Source organism: Oncorhynchus gorbuscha, linkage group LG08, assembly GCF_021184085.1.
Source record: "Oncorhynchus gorbuscha isolate QuinsamMale2020 ecotype Even-year linkage group LG08, OgorEven_v1.0, whole genome shotgun sequence".
In the NCBI taxonomy this organism is placed as follows: domain Eukaryota; kingdom Metazoa; phylum Chordata; class Actinopteri; order Salmoniformes; family Salmonidae; genus Oncorhynchus; species Oncorhynchus gorbuscha.
Window position 1 is genome coordinate 58,407,459 of NC_060180.1, and position 19,527 is coordinate 58,426,985.

General features: G+C 43.2%; 1 protein-coding gene across 10 annotated transcripts in view; it reads right to left on the bottom strand.

Annotated features, from left to right (window-relative positions):
* LOC124041906 (disco-interacting protein 2 homolog C-like) overlaps window positions 1-19,527 on the bottom strand; it is a 260,125-nt gene that overhangs the window by 70,436 nt on the left and 170,162 nt on the right. For all 10 annotated transcript variants that reach the window (XM_046360053.1, XM_046360051.1, XM_046360056.1 and 7 more), the window contains 3 exons: window positions 16,882-17,001; window positions 16,434-16,631; window positions 2,698-2,789 (listed from right to left, as the gene is read on the bottom strand). In XM_046360053.1, the coding sequence (XP_046216009.1) occupies window positions 2,698-2,789; window positions 16,434-16,631; window positions 16,882-17,001 (410 nt within the window). The remainder of the gene's footprint in view (window positions 1-2,697; window positions 2,790-16,433; window positions 16,632-16,881; window positions 17,002-19,527) is intronic.

Genomic DNA, 19,527 nt, shown 5'->3' on the forward strand with positions numbered 1-19,527 from the left:
AAAAGGACAACTTCCTAGATCCTATATCTCATGTGTGCTTAGTGCCCTCGACTTCAACGATCAATGGTGGAGTCCTTGTTATCTGGTGTTACTGCATGTTGGATCAGATGTGTACCAGGCTGCATGTCTGGCCTGGTGGTAGGACTGATAACAGTCTGTGTGTGTGCGCCAGATAACAGTAAATGTAGTCCTAAGTGCTGTTAATGGTTCCCATGTTGGACAGAGAACCATACTGTAGTCCTGACTGAACAGTATCTGGCGGTGGAAGAGTGCACCTCCCTGGATGGAACACAGTACCATATGTCCTCTACATACAGTCTCAAATGGCACCCTATTCCCTATATAGTGCACTACTTTTGACCTGAGTCCTATGGCCTTATGCGCAATATAGGGAATAGGGTGCCATTTGAGATAGTCATTGACCAGGCTGGTCATGTTCAAAATAATAAGGTTACTATAGCTAGCTACAGCAGGTAACCTTACCTGTATTTAAGAGTGTTGTCACATGATGAACAGTTAGTTGTTAAACAACTCCATGCTTTCCTTGAATTCCCTTTTCCATACAGACTGTGTCAATACAAACACCTGTCATTTCTGGGTGCAGTAAAATCTTTTTTCAGAGCGTTCAATGTCACCCTGAAAAAAGCTTTTCCCTCTATTACAGTGCTGTTACCGTGTGAGCCGTGCCACATCCCATTCTGATAAACCTCCACGCAGCTCTGGAGGGACTTATTATAGGCTTCAATAAACTCCTTATGAAAAGTCTAGTCAATGCTACTTTGTAATTTACAGGGAGGGGGTGGGAGAAGAAACATTCTGTACAGTAATTAACCACTCCTCTAGTTAACAAGGAAACACTGGCATGACGCCAGCTTGGTTGCGTCCCAAATAGCATACTATTGCCTTTATAGTGGACTACTTTTGACCAAGGCCCATATGTCCTACCAAGCAAGCAGAGGGGAATATCCTACCTAGATGAAGGGAACAAAGCAGCGTCCTTATAATAGGACGGATGACGAGGAGACTTGGCGAACACAGATTGGAACAATATGGAAAGTTTATAGTTCTTCATTACAATCCTCTACTTGTAATTCAAAGTTGGCGACATGTTGTGTTAATGTGTTAATGTATACCGTGAGTTGGCAGTGGTAAAGACGGCAGTGGTAAAGACGGCAGTGGTAAAGACGACAGTGGTAAAGACGACAGTGGTAAAGACGACAGTGGTAAAGACGACAGTGGTAAAGACGACAGTGGTAAAGACGGCAGTGGTAAAGACGGCAGTGGTAAAGACGGCAGTGGTAAAGACGGCAGTGGTAAAGACGGCAGTGGTAAAGACGGCAGTGGTAAAGACGGCAGTGGTAAAGACGGCAGTGGTAAAGACGGCAGTGGTAAAGACGGCAGTGGTAAAGACGGCAGTGGTAAAGACGGCAGTGGTAAAGACGGCAGTGGTAAAGACGGCAGTGGTAAAGACGGCAGTGGTAAAGACGGCAGTGGTAAAGACGGCAGTGGTAAAGACGGCAGTGGTAAAGACGACAGTGGTAAAGACGGCAGTGGTAGAGACGGCAGTGGTAGAGACGGCAGTGGTAAAGACGACAGTGGTAAAGACGACAGTGGTAAAGACGACAGTGGTAAAGACGACAGTGGTAAAGACGACAGTGGTAAAGACGACAGTGGTAAAGACGACAGTGGTAAAGACGACAGTGGTAAAGACGACAGTGGTAAAGACGACAGTGGTAAAGACGACAGTGGTAAAGACGGCAGTGGTAAAGACGGCAGTGGTAAAGACGGCAGTGGTAAAGACGGCAGTGGTAAAGACGACAGTGGTAAAGACGGCAGTGGTAGAGACGGCAGTGGTAAAGACGGCAGTGGTAAAGACGGCAGTGGTAAAGACGGCAGTGGTAAAGACGGCAGTGGTACAGACGGCAGTGGTAAAGACGGCAGTGGTAAAGACGGCAGTGGTAAAGACGGCAGTGGTAAAGACGGCAGTGGTAAAGACGGCAGTGGTAAAGACGGCAGTGGTAAAGACGGCAGTGGTAAAGACGGCAGTGGTAAAGACGGCAGTGGTAAAGACGGCAGTGGTAAAGACGACAGTAGTAAAGACGACAGTAGTAAAGACGACAGTAGTAAAGACGACAGTAGTAAAGACAACAGTAGTAAAGATAACAGTAGTAAAGATGGCCATAGTAAAGATAACAGTAGTAAAGATTGTAAAGATCTAAAGGGAGAGTGTACTGTAACTCTCAGATACAGTCACGATAGATAACGTAACAGTGGCCAGAGAAGTACCCAATCCTAGGCCATGTCCTGAGCCTGAACACGGAACATTAAGCCTCACGGCTGGTGCTTATCTTGGATCATGGGGTGGACATGATGCTCTTGCTGCTGGGTAAGATTCCCTCTGCACGTAGACAGACGCTGGAGCTCAACCACAGGCCTCCCTTCCTCCAACTCTCCATCATTCCTTCCTCCCCTCAACCATTCCCTCTCTCCCCTCGATTCCACACTCCCTCGCGCCACCCTTAATCCATCCATCCCTCCCTTCATCACTCCCACCCTCCTTCACCCATTTTATCCCTCCCCCATCTCTTTATCCCTCCTTCACTACATCCCTCTATCCATCTCTCCCCCTTCACCTCTCCCCAACTCCATTCCTTCCTCTATCCCTCTGTTATGGATTACCTCGCTCCCCGTACTCACCCGGTCTCCAGGTCTGACCATAGGTTCCTGCTTGCTCCCCAGCTTGTGGAGGATGTTATAGGCCACCTTCATACTCCGCACCCAAAGTTTTCCTACAGGGTTAAATCAAAATAAACACTGGTCATCAATCTGATTCAGAGGCTATGGACCCAGGGCAAAGATGGCAGCATCACTGTTATAGACCCACTCCAAACAACATGAGGAGGAAGAGGAAAGAGAGGGAGCACATCAAAGAGCAGCATGAGAAAAAATACAATGTAGGTTGCTTGAATAGATAATGATCGAAAAGCACAAAAAAGACTATGCCGTTTTTCTTATTCAATCTTCAGTACATTGTGGGGATGTCTGGTTGTATTGGTTGGTCATAATAATCAAGTTCCAGGTAACTAGAACCTCCCTCTTTGGATGGTGAACTAAACGTTATTTTGAGCCAAGTACTTAACATTTCTCGGAACCAACTAAAGCTTTAAGAAAAACATTTGTACTCATATCAGTGAGAAAGCAAACGACTTGCCAGCGTTGTATTCATTAGAGCACAACATAACAAACTGTTTTGAAATGAGCATTTCTTATTGGACAAGTTCAGGTAGTTTCTCCAAGTTTCTTCCATTTGGTGCCTAATGAAAACGACACAGCTCTGATCTGCCTGGTTACGGTACCAGTTCTCCAGATACTGAGAGGAAGAGAGAGCTGAGGTTGTTCCTTGGAGGACTCTGAGGTAGCGTGGTGACAGGAGTGTCTGGTCTTGTTTGCATCTCAAATGGCACCCTATTCCCTTTATAGTGCACTACTATAAAGGGGCCATATGGGCCCTGGTCAAAAGCAGTGCACTGTATAGTATATAGGGTGCCATTTGAGAGAGAGACTTTCCTTTGAGGGCTGACTAACTGACTCAGTGGTGACATGGGGACTGTGAAGAGTCATTCTTTGGCTGTGTCGTACCTACACTGTGTTTACACCCCACCCAACTCCTGGTTTGTCTAAACATGGTCAGGTTTGTGTGTGTGGGTGTGTGTGTGTATGTGTGCAACTTCTCGTTCTGCCAGTTTGGCGTTTTTTTCTTTCAGAGATCTCTAGGTGATCTCAGCTCTACAAGCTCAGTGGATCTCTACTGATTCAATCTACTGCATGGGATAGACATTTCAGCCTACAGTCCTGTGAAGGTGTACAAAAATAACGTTTCAGCTAGCTTTCCCTCTGGAATTATTTTGAACTGGATTATTACATAAACTACTTAGCTTGGGAGCTTGAGTTAAACTAATGAGGGCATACAGCATAACTTAGGCATTATCATTATTATCTTTATTAATGGACCATAGACAGTGAATAATGGGGAATATTACCTTCCTAGATACGGAGCGCTATGTTTCCATGAGCACGTAATGAAGCACCCCAGTCAACAGTCATTTTATATTTAAATTACATAGGCCCAAATGGCACCATATCCCCCTACTTAGTACACTACTTTTGACCAGGGCTCTGGTCAAAGTAGTGCACTATATAAGGAATAGGGTGCCATTTGGGATACAGTACTGGAGGGAATGTTGTTCTATCATGGTGCTGTGATCTCTAGTCGGCCCAACGTTAAATGAAATGATCCTAATCTAATCATTTATCTAAGGAAGGCTTACATGGATACCACTCTTTCTACAATACATAGTGCTCATTTGTAAAGGATGTGATAGATATTGACTACAGTCCCACTGTTTTACTGCAGTGCAGTGTGTGCATTTAACTAGCCAAATTTTAGATGATAAATGTAAATAAAAATATGACATTTTTGGACCCAGAGACACTGATTAGGAGGAATGAATTTTTGGACTATCATGTAGGAGTTGAGAAGACACGATGCTATCATTAGGAGTTGGGAATGAATTATATCTGTACTACGATAAAGCTATCATGTAGGAGTTGAGGAATGAATTCTATCTGTATTACGATAAAGCTATCATGTAGGAGTTGAGGAATGAATTATATCTGTACTACGATAAAGCTATCATGTAGGAGTTGAGGAATCAATCCTATCTGTATTACGATAAAGCTATCATGTAGGAGTTGAGGAATGAATTATATCTATACTACGATAAAGCTATCATGTAGGAGTTGAGGGATCAATCCTATCTGTACTACGATAAAGCTATCATGTAGGAGTTGATGCTGTAAGCAAAATGACATTGTCCTCGCCATGAAGCATCACAGAGAAACCAGAAGAATTAACAAGAGAGTAAAGAGAATGAGGCACAGCAAGGAGAGAAATAGTAGAGAGGTGAGTAGAGAGTGTAGAGTGAGTAAAGATAGTAGAGAGAGTAGAGCATGTAGACAGAGAGAGAAGAGAGTAGAGAGGAGAGTGGGGAGAAGACATAGTAGAGAGAGAGTAAAGATAGAGAGAGTAGTGTGTAAACAGAGAGAGTAGAGAGAGTAGACATAGTAGAGAGAGAGTAGAGAGAGTAGACATAGTAGAGAGAGAGTAGAAAGAGTAGACATAGTAGAGAGAGAGTAGAGAGAGTAGTGTGTAAACAGAGAGAGTAGAGAGAGTAGACATAGTAGAGAGAGAGTAAAGATAGTAGAAAGAAAAGAGCGTATAAACAGAGAGAGCAGAGAGGGAGTAGTGTGTAGACAGAGAGCGTGGAGAGAGTAGTGTGTAGACAGAGCGTAGAGAGAGTAGTGTGTAGACAGAGAGAGAAGAGAGCAAAGATAGTAGAGAGAGTAGTGTATAGACAGAGAGAGGAGAGAGTAAAGATAGAGAGTAGAGTGTAGACAGAGAGAGGAGAGAGAGTAGAGAGAGAGTAGTGTGCAGACAGAGAGAGAGTAAAGATAGTAGAGAGTAGAGTGTAGAGAGAGAGCAGAGATAGTAGAGAGAGAGTAATAATATATAATAATAATATATGCCATTTAGCAGACGCTTTTATCCAAAGCGACTTACAGTCATGTGTGCATACATTCTACGTATGGGTGGTCCCGGGGATCGAACCCACTACCCTGGCGTTACAAGCGCCATGCTCTACCAACTGAGCTACAGAAGGACCACAGAGAGAGTAGAGAGAGAGTAGTGTGCAGACAGAGAGAGAGTAAAGATAGTAGAGAGTAGAGTGTAGAGAGAGATCAGAGATAGTAGAAAGAGAGTAAAGATAGTAGAGAGAGTAGTGTGTAGACAGAGAGAGAGAGAGAGAGAGTAGAGTGTAGAGAGAGAGCAGAGATAAGAGAGAGAGTAAAGATAGTAGAGAGATAGAGATAGTAGAGAGAGTAGAGCATGTAAACAGAGAGTGTAAAGATAGGAGAGTAGAGTGTAGACAAAGACAGTAAAGACAGTAGAGAGACAAAGTAAGAGAGAAAATAGAGAAAGTAGAGATAGTAGAGAGTGTAGGCAGAGAGAAGAGAGAGTAGAGAGCGAAAGACAGCGAAAGGGGTATTCCCAACTTTTGTGCATTTAACTAATAACAATACGCTGGGAATTATTCTGGGTGAGGGAGAACCTGCAAATATTACTGCCAGAAATGTATATGATTGCCATAGCCTGAGGGACATCACATGACTATTCATTCTCTGAAGTATTTACATTGTATATAACTGACAAGTAATACATAGTGGAACCATCATCCATGTTGCTATTTATTTATTTGCCATTCCTTATTTTAAATTATTTAATGACAATTATTGACCAAAGATTACACACCAGCAGTACTGCTGTACCAGTATACATGCTTATACTGTATGTTTACTACATCTAAAATGAACTGTATTTCAATATCCTCATTTCATTGTACTGTATTTACTGAAATGCTGTACCACTATACTGCTTTGGCAATATCTACTAATTGTATTTCATGCCAATAAAGCAATCTGACTTTGAGTAGAGAGAGGTAGAGATGTAGAGACGTAGAGAGAGAGAGAGATGTAGAGAGGTAGAGAGAAAGATGTAAAGAGAGGTAGAGACGTAGAGATGTAGAGAGAGGTAGAGAGAGAGATGTAGAGACGTAGAGAGAAAGATGTAGAGAGAGAGAGAGGTAGAGACGTAGAGAGAGATGTAGAGAGGTAGAGACGTAGAGAGAGATGTAGAGAGGTAGAGACGTAGAGAGGTAGAGAGGTAGAGACGTAGAGAGGTAGAGACGTAGAGAGAGATGTAGAGAGGTAGAGACGTAGAGAGAGAGAGGTAGAGACGTAGAGAGAGAGATGTAGAGACGTAGAGAGAGAGATGTAGAGACGTAGAGAGAGAGATGTAGAGAGGTAGAGATGTAGAGAGAGAGATGTAGAGAGAGAGAGAGGTAGAGACGTAGAGAGAGAGATGTAGAGAGTGAGATGGAGAGACATAGAGAGTGAGATGTAGAGAGTTAGAGAGAAATATGTAAAGAGAGAGGAAGAGACGTAGAGACGTAGAGAGTGAGATGTAGAGAGTGAGATGGAGAGACGACATAGAGAGTGAGATGTAGAGAGTTAGAGAGAAATATGTAAAGAGAGAGGAAGAGACGTAGAGACGTAGAGAGTGAGATGTAGAGAGGTAGAGAGAAATATGTAAAGAGAGAGGAAGAGACGTAGAGAGAGAGATGTAGAGAGGTAGAGACGTAGAGAGTGAGATGTAGAGAGGTAGAGACGTAGAGAGTGAGATGTAGAGAGTTAGAGAGAAATATGTAAAGAGAGAGGTAGAGACGTAGAGAGAGAGATGTAGAGAGGTAGAGACGTAGAGAGTGAGATGTAGAGAGTTAGAGAGAAATATGTAAAGAGAGAGGAAGAGACGTAGAGAGTGAGATGTAGAGAGTTAGAGAGAAATATGTAGAGAGGAGAAAGAGAGAGGTAGAGACGTAAAAGAGAGGAAGAGAGAGAGAGAGAGATGTAGAGAGGTAGAGACGTAGAGAGTGAGATGTAGAGAGTTAGAGAGAAATATGTAAAGAGAGAGGAAGAGAGCGAGAGAGGTAGAGAGCGAGAGAGGTAGAGAGCGAGAGAGGTAGAGAGCGAGAGAGGTAGAGAGCGAGAGGTAGAGAGCGAGAGGTAGAGAGCGAGAGAGGTAGAGAGCGAGAGAGGTAGAGAGCGAGAGAGGTAGAGAGCGAGAGAGGTAGAGAGCGAGAGAGGTAGAGAGCGAGAGAGGTAGAGAGCGAGAGAGGTAGAGAGCGAGAAAGGTAGAGAGCGAGAGAGGTAGAGAGAGTCCTGTTGGGGGAGGACACAGAGAGCTGTGGGTTGGCAGCGCACTACATTGCTGCCTGCCATAAGATGAGGGACAGTGTCTGACAGACCAATCAACCTGCACATGTCCTCTACTGTATGCTTATTGTTATTGTTCAATCCATTGTTATTTTGACCCTTGGTTATTGTTGTTACTGTTGTCCCGTTGACAATTTTAGTTTTTTTTTTGTTGAATTTATACCACCTTTTTGTCCCCAATTTCGTGGTATCCAATTATTAGTAGCTACTATCTTGTCTCATCGCTACAACTCCCATACGGGCTCGGGAGAGACGAAGGTCGAAAGTCATGCATCCTCTGATACACAACGATATCCCTACCGACCAAACCCTCCCTAACCCGGACGACGCTAGGCCAATTGTGCGTCGCCCCACGGACCTCCCGGTCGTGGCCGGTTGCGACAGAGCCTGTGCGCGAACCCAGAGTCTCTGGTGGCCACCCGGGAGGCCCCCCATTGACAATTTTGATTCTTATTATTTTCATATTGTAAATATCCAAAGAAAGCTTGGGCAATATGTACATTGTTGTGTCATGCCAATAAAGCAAATTTAATTGAATAGAGAAAAAAATAGAGAGAGAGAGTAGAAAGAGAAATGGGTAAGATAAGAAGAGACGACAGAGAGAGAAAGAGCGAGAAAGAGAGAGAGACGACAGAGGCTCACTCAAAGTTCATTTCAGAGAGTCAGATTAAGATTCAGCACTGCACAAGACAGAGAGTTGTTCACACAGCACAGGACCCAGTAGCCCTCTCTCACCCGACCAACCGTCTCTTCCCTCCCAGAGAGCTGGGCCTCGAAGCTAGGCTCCTGATACAGGGTATGCTGGCTGCAGACATTTCACAGTCTGGTGAGCACTGTCCAATCAGCCACCTCACTTTATAAATCAATATGTTCACAGCGACAGCCATACAGACAGAGCAGACTGACAGACACTGCACTAGTTCCATTGAGGCCTGATTTGGGCTGCATGATGGTGCTAACTGACTGGGGTTTTATGGCTACTTCCCAAATGGCACACTATTTTCAATATACTGCACTACTGTGAACCAGAGCCCTATGGGCCTTAGTTAAATGTATTGCACTATATAGGAAATAGGGTGCCATTTGGGAAGCAGCCGATGTTATTCCTGTGGGGGATGCTGCCTATCTGCCAGTCATGTCTCCATGACTCAGTTAGCAGCGGGTGGGGAGCTGGAACATGGTGTGCAGGATTGTCTATGGTTGCACCCCAAATGGCACACTATTCCCTATGTAGTGCTCTACTTTTGACTACGACCCATAGAGATCTGGTCAAAAGTAGAGCACTATATAGAGGATAGGGTGCCATTCGGGACGCAGACTACATGTCATTTCATTCTCACAGCTTCACAGGGGCCCTCCCCAGAAGTTCTAAATTCATAAAAGCTAGTGTACTGAGGCAGAGCTTGTCTCTCCAAATAATTGTACACCCCTCGACCACAAACTATTTTTTTAAAAGTGGGACTTGGGAGAATAACTTGAATCTAAGTAAGCAGAGAGGAATAGTCTGAGTGTCTAGTGTCACAGTATTACAATGCAGGGCTACAAACATAATGCAATACACTTCTCGATTGCCACTGATTTATTAACAAGAGTGGATTTAACTTTTCATATTTGAAATCTATTACAATACACTTAACTTAAAGACCTCTAAGTGAGAGACAAAGTATTATACCACTCATTTAAATAGCTATGTAAATTAGAAATGTGGGGGTCCAGCGTGACTCAGTTGGTAGAGCATGGCGTTTGCAACGCCAGGGTTGTGGGTTGGATTCCCACGGGGACGAGTACAGAAAAAAGTATGAAAATGTCTCTGGACAAGAGCATCTGCTAAATGACAAAACTGTCAAATGCACAGTACAAGTCAAAAGTTTGGACACACCTACTCATTCAAGGGTTTTTCCTTATTTTTACTATTTTCTACATTGTAAAATAATAGTGAATGACAAATAAGTGATTTGATTTGATTTGATTTGATTTACAAGTCAAAAGTTTGGACAACCTAGCGTCATTACAGGGACTTATTTTTACTATTCTCAATTCAATGGCTCAGAATCACAAATATGAAATAACACATATGGAATCATCACAAATATGAAATAACACATATGGAATCATGTAGTAACCAAAAAAATGTTAAACAAATCAAAATATATTTTATATTTTTAATTATTCAAAGGAGCCACCCTTTGCCTTGATGACGTATTATACCACTGAACTAAATAGCTAAAATATCCAAGATGGCGTAGCAGTCAGACGTCTTTGTCCTTCTTGTCGTGTCCCATGTATACATCTTTTAATATTTTTCTTTGCATATCTTTTTATATTTTTCTAAACCTCAACTTCAAAAACTCTCCGGCACCCAATGTGGTGTGGATCTGTTTTTTTATAAAGTATTTTTTATTTACCTCGGAACCGCAATCCCCCAACAGAAGCTAGCCAGCTCACTAGCTACTAGCTAGTAGTCAGCTAACCACTGCTAGCGGTCATCAGCTAACCTTTAGCTTGGAAAGCGCTCACCAGTTTGTACAACTAGATTCAAACCAGAGCATACCAGACCTATTTTCTCTCCATATCCCCAGATTCCTACCGCAAGCTCTGAACCTTTTCACCTGGATCATCGCAGCTAGCTAGCTGCAATCCGAGTGACTATTCCTGGCTAACGTCTGTCCAGAAGCATGCACCAACTAGCCTGGAGCTAGGCCCATCGGCCACTCCTGGGCTACAACACCCGAACCCCTTCTACTGCCGGTACGGGGCACGGAAACCCGCCGATCCTTCACGACTTCTGTAATTTGCTCGAGGGGTACTTAACTGGCCCCTCCGCCATGACGTCCCCTGAATGCCTATCTGCGAGCCGCAGCCCGCTAGCTGTCTAGATCCTATTGGACTGTTACCTGAATAGATCCATTAGCCAATTTATTGGACCACTATACCTATTTTGCCAATTGGACTTGGACCCCTCTGCTACTCAGAACCCTACTCCATCACGACTGGTCTATCGACATCACCGCATGTGGAGGCCTAAACAGACTTTCCTTCATCGCGACGTCCCTCTAAGGCCCTTCTGCTAGCTTGTTATCCCCGGCCTGCTAGCTGTCTGAATCGCCGTGTCTACAGCCAGCCCAACCAGTCACTGGAGTCTTATGATCACTCGGCTACGCAGGCTTCTCTCTAAAAGCAATATGTCTTGTCCATTAATGTCCTGGTTAGTGATTATTGTCTTATTTCACTGTAGAGTCTCTAGCCCTGCTCAATATGCCTTAACCAACCATTTAGTTCACCTGGTTTAAACATCTGTAAAGACAATATATCTCTCATCATTACTCAATGCCTAGGTTTACCTCCAATGTACTCCCATCCTACCATACCTTTGTCTGTACATTATGCCTTGAATCTATTCTATCACATCCAGAAACCTGATCCTTTTACTCTCTGTTCCGAACGTACTAGACGACCAGTTATGATAGCCTTTAGCCATACCCTTATCCTACTCCTCCTCTGTTCCTCTGGTGATGTAGAGGGTAATCCAGGCCCTGCAGTGCCTAGCTCCACTCCTACTCTACAGGTGCACTCATTTGTTAACCGTAAAAGCCTTGGTTCAATGCATGTTAGCATTAGAAGCCTCCTCCCTAAATTTGTTTTATTCACTGCTTTGGCACACTGCCAACCCGGATGTCCTAGCCGTGTCTGAATCCTGGCTTAGGAAGACCACCAACACTTTCCGACAATATAGAACTGCCAAAGATTGCAATCTACTGCAGAGATAGCCTGCAGAGCTCTGTCTTACTATCCAGGTATTTACACAAACAATTTGAGCTTCTACTTTTAAAAATCCACCTTTGCAGAAACAAGTCTCTCACCATTGCCGCTTGCTATTGACCACCCTCTGCCCCCAGCTGAATTGATTGCCCCCCATCTATCTTCAGAGCTCGTGCTGCTAGGTGACCTAAACTGGGACATGCTTAACACCCTGGCCATCCTACAATATAAGCTTGATTCCCTCAATCTCACACAAATTATCAATAAACCCACCAGGTACAACCCCAAATCCGTAAACATGGGCACCCTCATATCATCCTAACCAACTTGCCCTCCAAATACACCTCTGCTGTTTTCAACCAAGATCTCAGCGATCACTGCCTCATTGCCTGCATCCGTAATGGGTCTGCGGTCAAATGACCACCCCTCATCACTGTCAAATGCTCCCTAAAACACTTCAGAGAGCAGGCATTTCTAATCGACCTGGCCCGGGTATCCTGGAAGGATATTGACCTCATCCCGTCAGTAGAGGATGCCTGGTTATTCTTCCTTACCCATCTTTAAAAAGCATTCAAAAAACATTGAACCAGGAACATATACAGCCCTTCTGCATTAGCATCATATAGCCCCCGTGATATGCAACTTTTCTGGGAAGATAGGAACCAAAATACACAGGCAGTTAGAAAAGCTAAGGCTAGATTTTTCAAGCAGAAATTTGCATCCTGTAGCACAAACTCGAAAAAGGGTAGGAAACACTGTCACCACTGATAAATCCACTATAACTGAGAATTTCATTAAGCATTTTTCTAAAGCTGGCCATGATTTCCACCTGGCTACCCCTACCCTGGTCACTTTACCCCCCACAGCAACTTGCCCAAGCCTCCCCATTTCTCATTCACCAAATTCCAGATAGCTGATGTTCTGAAAGATCTGCAAAATCTGGACCCCTACAAATCAGCCGGGCTAGACAATCTGGACCCTCTATTTCTAAAATGATCTGCCGAAATTGTTGCAACCCCTATTACTAGCCAGTTCAACCCCGCTTTCATATCATCTGAGATACTCAAAGATCGGAGACTTCCGCGGTCATCCCCCTTTTCAAAGGGGGTGACACTCTAGACCCAAACTGCTACAGACCTATATCTATCCTACCCTGCCTTTCTAAGGTCTTCAAAAGACAAGTTAACAAACAGATTACCCGACCATTTCGAATCCAACCGTACCTTCTCCGCTATGCAATCTGGTATCAGAGCTGGTCATGGGTGCACCTCAGCCACGCTCAAGGTCCTAAACGATATCATAACCGCCATCGATAAGAAACATTACTGTGCAGCCGCATTCATCGACCTGGCCAAGGCTTTCGACTCTGTCAATCACCACATTCTTATCGACAGACTCAGCAGCCTTGGTTTCTCAAATGATTGCCTCGCCTGGTTCACCAACTACTTCTCTGACAGAGTTCGGTGTGTAAAATTGGAGTGCCTGTTGTCCGGACGTCTGGCAGTCTCTATGGGGGTGCCACAGGGTCCAATTCTCGGGCCGCCTCTCTTCTCTGTATACATCAATGTTGTCGCTCTTGCTGCTGGTGATTCTCTGATCCACCTCTACTTCTGGCCCCTCTTTGGACACTGTGTTAACTAACCTCCAGATGAGCTTCAATGCCATACAACTCTCCTTCCGTAGCCTCCAACTGCTCTTAAATGCAAGTAAAACTAAATGCATGCTCTTCAACCGATCGCACCTACCCGCACATCCAGCATCACTACTCTGGATGGCTCTGACTTAGAATATGTGGACAACTACAAATACCTAGGTGTCTTGGTTAGACTGTAAACTCTCCTTTCAGGCTCACATTAAGCATCTCCAATAAAAAACTAAATCTAGAATCGGCTTCCTATATCGCAACAAAGCATCCTTCACTCATGCTGCCAAACATACCCTCGTAAAACTGACCATACTACTGAGCCGACTTCGGCGATGTAATTTACAAAATAGTCTCCAACACTCTACTCAACAAATTAGATGCAGTCTATCATAGTGCCATTTGGTTTGTCACCAAAGCCCCATATACTGCCCACCACTGCGACCTGTACGCTTCGTTGGCTGGCCCTCGCTTCATACCCATCGTCAAACCCACTGGCTCCAGGTCATCTACAAGTATCTTCTAGGTAAAGCCCCGCCCTATCTCAGCTCACTGGTCACCATAGCAGCACCCACCCGTAGCATGCGCTCCAGCAGGTATTTCTCACTGGTCATCCCCAAAGCCAATTCTTCCTTTGGTCACCTTTCCTTCCAGTTCTCTGCTGCCAATGACTGAAACAAACTAACAAAAATCACTAAAGCTGGAGACTCATATCTCCCTCACTAGCTTTAAGCACCAGCTGTCAGACAGGCTCCCAGATCACTGCACCTGTAGACAGCCCATCCAACTACCTCATCCCCATACTGTATTTATTTATTTATCTTGCTCCTTTGCATCCCAGTATCTCTACTTGCACATCTACCATTCCAGTGTTTAATTGCCATATTGTAATTACTTCGCCACCACGGCCTATTTATCGCCTTACCTCCCTTATCCTACCTCCTTTGCACACAAGGTATATAGATTTTTTCTACTGTATTATTGACTGTATGTTTGTTTATTCCGTGTGTAACTCTGTGTTGTTGTATGTGTCGAACTGCTTTGCTTTATCTTGGCCAGGTTGCAGTTGTAAATGAGAACTTGTTCTCAACTAGCCTACCTGGTTAAATAAAGGTGAAATATATATAAATTTCTTAAATGACAGCTTTGCACACTCTTGGCATTCTCTCAACCAGCTTCGCCTGGAATGCATTTCAATTAACAGGTAAGCCTTGGTAAAAGTACATTTGTGGAATTTCTTTCCTTCTTAATAAATTTGAGCAAATCAGTTGTGTTGTGACAAGTTAGGGGTGGTATACAGAAGATAGCCCTATTTGGTTAAAGACCAAGTCCATATTATGGCAAGAACAGCTCAAATAAGCAAAGAGAAATGATAGTCCACCATTACTTTAAGACATGAAGGTCAGTCAATCTAGAAGATTTCAAGAACTTTGAAAGTTTCTTCAAGTGCAGTTGCAAGCGCTATGATGAAACTGGCTCTCATGAGGTCCACCATAGAAAAGAAGCCCTGAGAGGTACCTCTGCTGCAGAGGATAAGTTCATTAGAGTTAACTGCACCCAGAAATTGCATCCCAAATAAATGTTTTACAGAGTTCAAGTCACAGACACATCTCAACATCAACTGTTCAGAGGATACTGCGTGAATCAGGCTTTCATGGTCAAATTTCTGCAAAGAAACCACTACTAAAGGACAACAATAAGAAGAAGACACTTGCTTGGGACAAGAAACACAAGCATTGGACATTAGACCAGTGGAAATCTGTCCTTTGTTCTGATGAGTCCAAATTTGAGATTTTGGGTTCCAACCATCGTGTCTGCTTGAGACGCAGAGTAGGTGAACAGATGATCTCTGCATGTGTGGTTTCCACCGTGAAGCATGGAGGATGAGGTGTGGGGGTGCTTTGCTGGTGACACTGTCTGTGATTTATTTAGAATCTGCAGCGATATGCCATCCCATCTTGTTTGAGCTTAGACTGTCATTAATTTTTCAACAGGACAATAACCCAACAAACCTCCAGGCTGTGTAAGGGCTATTTGACCAAGAAGGAGAATGATGGAGTGCTGCATCAGATGACCTGGCCTCTACAATCACCCTACCTCAAACCAATTGAGATGGTTTGGATGAATTGGACCGCAGAGTGAAGGAAAAGCAGCTCAGCATATGTGGGAACTCCTTCAGGACTGTTGGAAAAGCATTCCAGGTGAAGATGGCTACTTTGAAGAATCTCAAATATTGGATTTGGTTAATACAAGATTCCATATGTACCATTTCATAGTTTTGATTTCTTCACCATTATTCTACAATGTAGAAAATAGTAAAAATAAAGAAAAACCCTGGAATGAGTAGGTGTGTCCAAACTTTTGACTGGTACTGCATATGTAAATGAAACAACTACAGTAAAATCACTGCACCAGTGTTGTGCACCATTTTCTTCAAGTATTCTTCCACATAAAGTACTTTGTTTTCCTCGTGTGGCTGTCATTAATAGCATTCATATGCTTAAGCACCAGGTAGCAGTATTGATTGGTGCTTGTCTGTACTTAAGGATGGTGGGAAGGCTGAGCATGAAGCAGCATCGAATAAAGGAAACCCTCCTGAGTACCTCACTGCAGCACGCATGGCTTTGTGTCCCAAATGACAATCTCTATTCAGTGCACAACTTTTGACCAGGGCACATAGGGTTCTTGTCAAAAATAGTGCACAATATAGTGACTAGGGTGCCATTTGGAATGTACCCATGGAATCAATCACAGTTATGGAGTCTCTCAGTGAATCGTTAACATATCCAACAGTAAAAGTGTTGCTGCTTCACTCACAGAATAAATAAACAGTCCTGGATGGCTGGGTAACGGTATTATTATGAAGGCAAAGCTATAGGTCAACGTTACAGAAGAGAATAGGACACTTTCATTACTGGTACAGAACACACTTTAATTGCCGTCTCACTGGTGATTTGTCTTTAGTGTTTCAATCATGTGCCGTATTAGCCAATCCTTTAGATGAGTGTAGCGGGCTGTGTCCTTACTGTTACGTTTGAATGATAGACGTGACCACTGATGTCAATAACCCGAGAGTCAAACACTAACAATGACATATCATGTGGGTGACGCACTGCTCGTACTGTGCGGACATAACACCTACCGTAGGTTAAAATGTACAGTGGTTTTCCGTTGGTGTCCATAGTGGTGAGGCATGGGGCTTTGGGAGAGATGGTGCCCCACCTCTGCAGAGCAGCCTCCAACGACGGGGGCCAGTTAGTGACCACCCCTAGCTGCTCCCCCCTCATCGCCAGCATCTGAGCCCCCTCCGCTTTGGGCTGGTTGGGGTCAGGCTGTTGTACTGGAGCATAACAGGTACAACGCAATGTTTTAGATTGTAACGTGGCAAAGAGGTTTTCAATTAATAACAACTTTTTTCATAACCTGTAATAAATATAATAACATTCTGTATTGTAACAGCAAATTCATTGAGTTTTTACACATTCAGAAAATCAACCTTCAGAGGTCTTGAGTGCATCCAAAATGACTCCCTGTGCCCTATATAGTGCATTACCTTTGACCAGAGCACTATGGGATGGATGCCTTCTTACCCTCTAGAAGTTCTTCAAAATCGTCAACAAAGAATTCTCTTAAGGGAGGCCGTTTAGGTCTCTTCAATGTGTTGACTAGCTGCTGGATTTTGGCCGACACTCGGCCACCTACTGGAACGCCTGTAATGGTCAGACAGACAGACAGACAGACAGACAGACAGACAGACAGACAGACAGACAGACAGACAGACAGACAGACAGACAGACAGACAGACAGACAGACAGACAGACAGACAGACAGACAGACACACACAGAGACAGAGACAGAGAGCTCAATACACACACGTAGAAACTTCTATACTTCATGGAAACTTCTATATGTCTAATTGGACTGGCAAGGCCACTTTTTCCAAGTCTTCAGAGAGGAGACATCCACACTTCACTGGGCAATATCCAAAGTGTCTTCTCTACTGTCTCAAACCCCTGCTTTAGTTTCAGTGACACTAAACCCTGGCCATTTCTCTTATCATATGAGGTCCAGAGCCTGCTGGTTTTCTGTTCTACGTGATAATTAATTGTACACACCTGGTGTTCCAGGTCTAAATCAGTCCCTGATTAGAAGGGAACAATGAAACAATTAGGTGGAACTGGCTTCGAGGTCCAGGGTTGAGTTGGAGGGTATAAACCTTCATACACAGTGAAAAGTGTCAAAGTCGAGGGTTAAACCGTGGATAGAAAGCAATACACAGTAAAAATCAGTCCTGACCAAAGCTGATTTCACAAAGAAACGAAATCTGTGTAAAGCACGATCACTGCGTAACCTGTGTTAGGCTACATATATCAAGTAAAAAGAAGAAAAAAGAAAAACAAAACATTTTGAATCTCTAAAACAGAAGTTTGGTCTTGGTACTGAAGGAGAAAGGTGTAGTTATTTTCAGAGCCTCCATGAGCGTTGTAGTCCAGTAAACCCCATCTGTAAAGCTTGGGACTTGATCTATCAAGCATACACTCGATGATGTGTGCTCTGTGCGCTCAACAAATCGAATTCCTCAGCCACTATTGACTGGAGCATCTGATGAACAGATTCGTCTGCGTGATGCCGTATGCCTCAGGAGAACAAATTAAAATAGCAGAGAGGCCCACATTGGCATACTCCATGATCTGACCGCAGCTCATTCAGAACAAATGTCAGAACAAATGACACCATGACACAGACATATCAGAACAAACTGACATGACACCATCATATCAAAACAAACTAACATGACACCATGACACCAACATATCAAAAACAAATTGACATGACACCGTGACACCATCATATCAAAACAAACTGACATGACACCGTGACACCATCATATCAGAACATACTGACATGACACCATCATATCAGAACATACTGACATGACACCATGACACCATCATATCAGAACATAGTGACATGACACCATGACCCCAACATATCAAAACATACTGACATGACACCATGACACCATCATATGAAAACAAACTGACATGACACCATCATATGAAAACAAACTGACATGACACCATCATATCAAAACAAACTGACATGACACCATCATATGAAAACAAACTGACATGACACCATCATATCAAAACAAACTGACATGACACCATGACACACACATATTAGAACAAACTGACATGACACCATCATATCAAAACAAACTGACATGACAGCATCATATCAAAACAAACTGACATGACACCATTATATCAAAACCAACTGACATGACACCATCATATCAGAACAAACTGACATGACACCATTATATCAAAACAAACTGACATGACAGCATCATATCAGAACAAACTGACATGACACCATCATATCAAAACAAACTGACATGACAGCATCATATCAAAACAAACTGACATGACACCATCATATCAAAACAAACTGACATGACACCATTATATCAAAACAAACTGACATGACAGCATCATATCAGAACAAACTGACATGACACCATCATATCAAAACAAACTGACATGACAGCATCATATCAAAACAAACTGACATGACACCATCATATCAAAACAAACTGACATGACACCATTATATCAAAACAAACTGACATGACACCATCATATCAAAACAAACTGACATGACACCATCATATCAAAACAAACTGACATGACACCATCATATCAAAACAAACTGACATGACAGCATCATATCAAAACAAACTGACATGACACCATGACACAGACATATTAGAACAAACTGACATGACACCATCATATCAAAACAAACTGACATGACACCATCATATCAAAACAAACTGACATGACACCATGACACAGACATATTAGAACAAACTGACATGACACCATCATATCAAAACAAACTGACATGACACCATCATATCAAAACAAACTGACATGACACCATCATATCAAAACAAACTGACATGACACCATCATATCAAAACAAACTGACATGACACCATCATATCAAAACAAACTGACATGACACCATCATATCAAAACAAACTGACATGACACCATGACACAGACATATTAGAACAAACTGACATGACACCATCATATCAAAACAAACTGACATGACACCATCATATTAAAACAAACTGACATGACACCATCATATCAAAACAAACTGACATGACACCATGACACAGACATATTAGAACAAACTAACATGACACCATGACACAGACA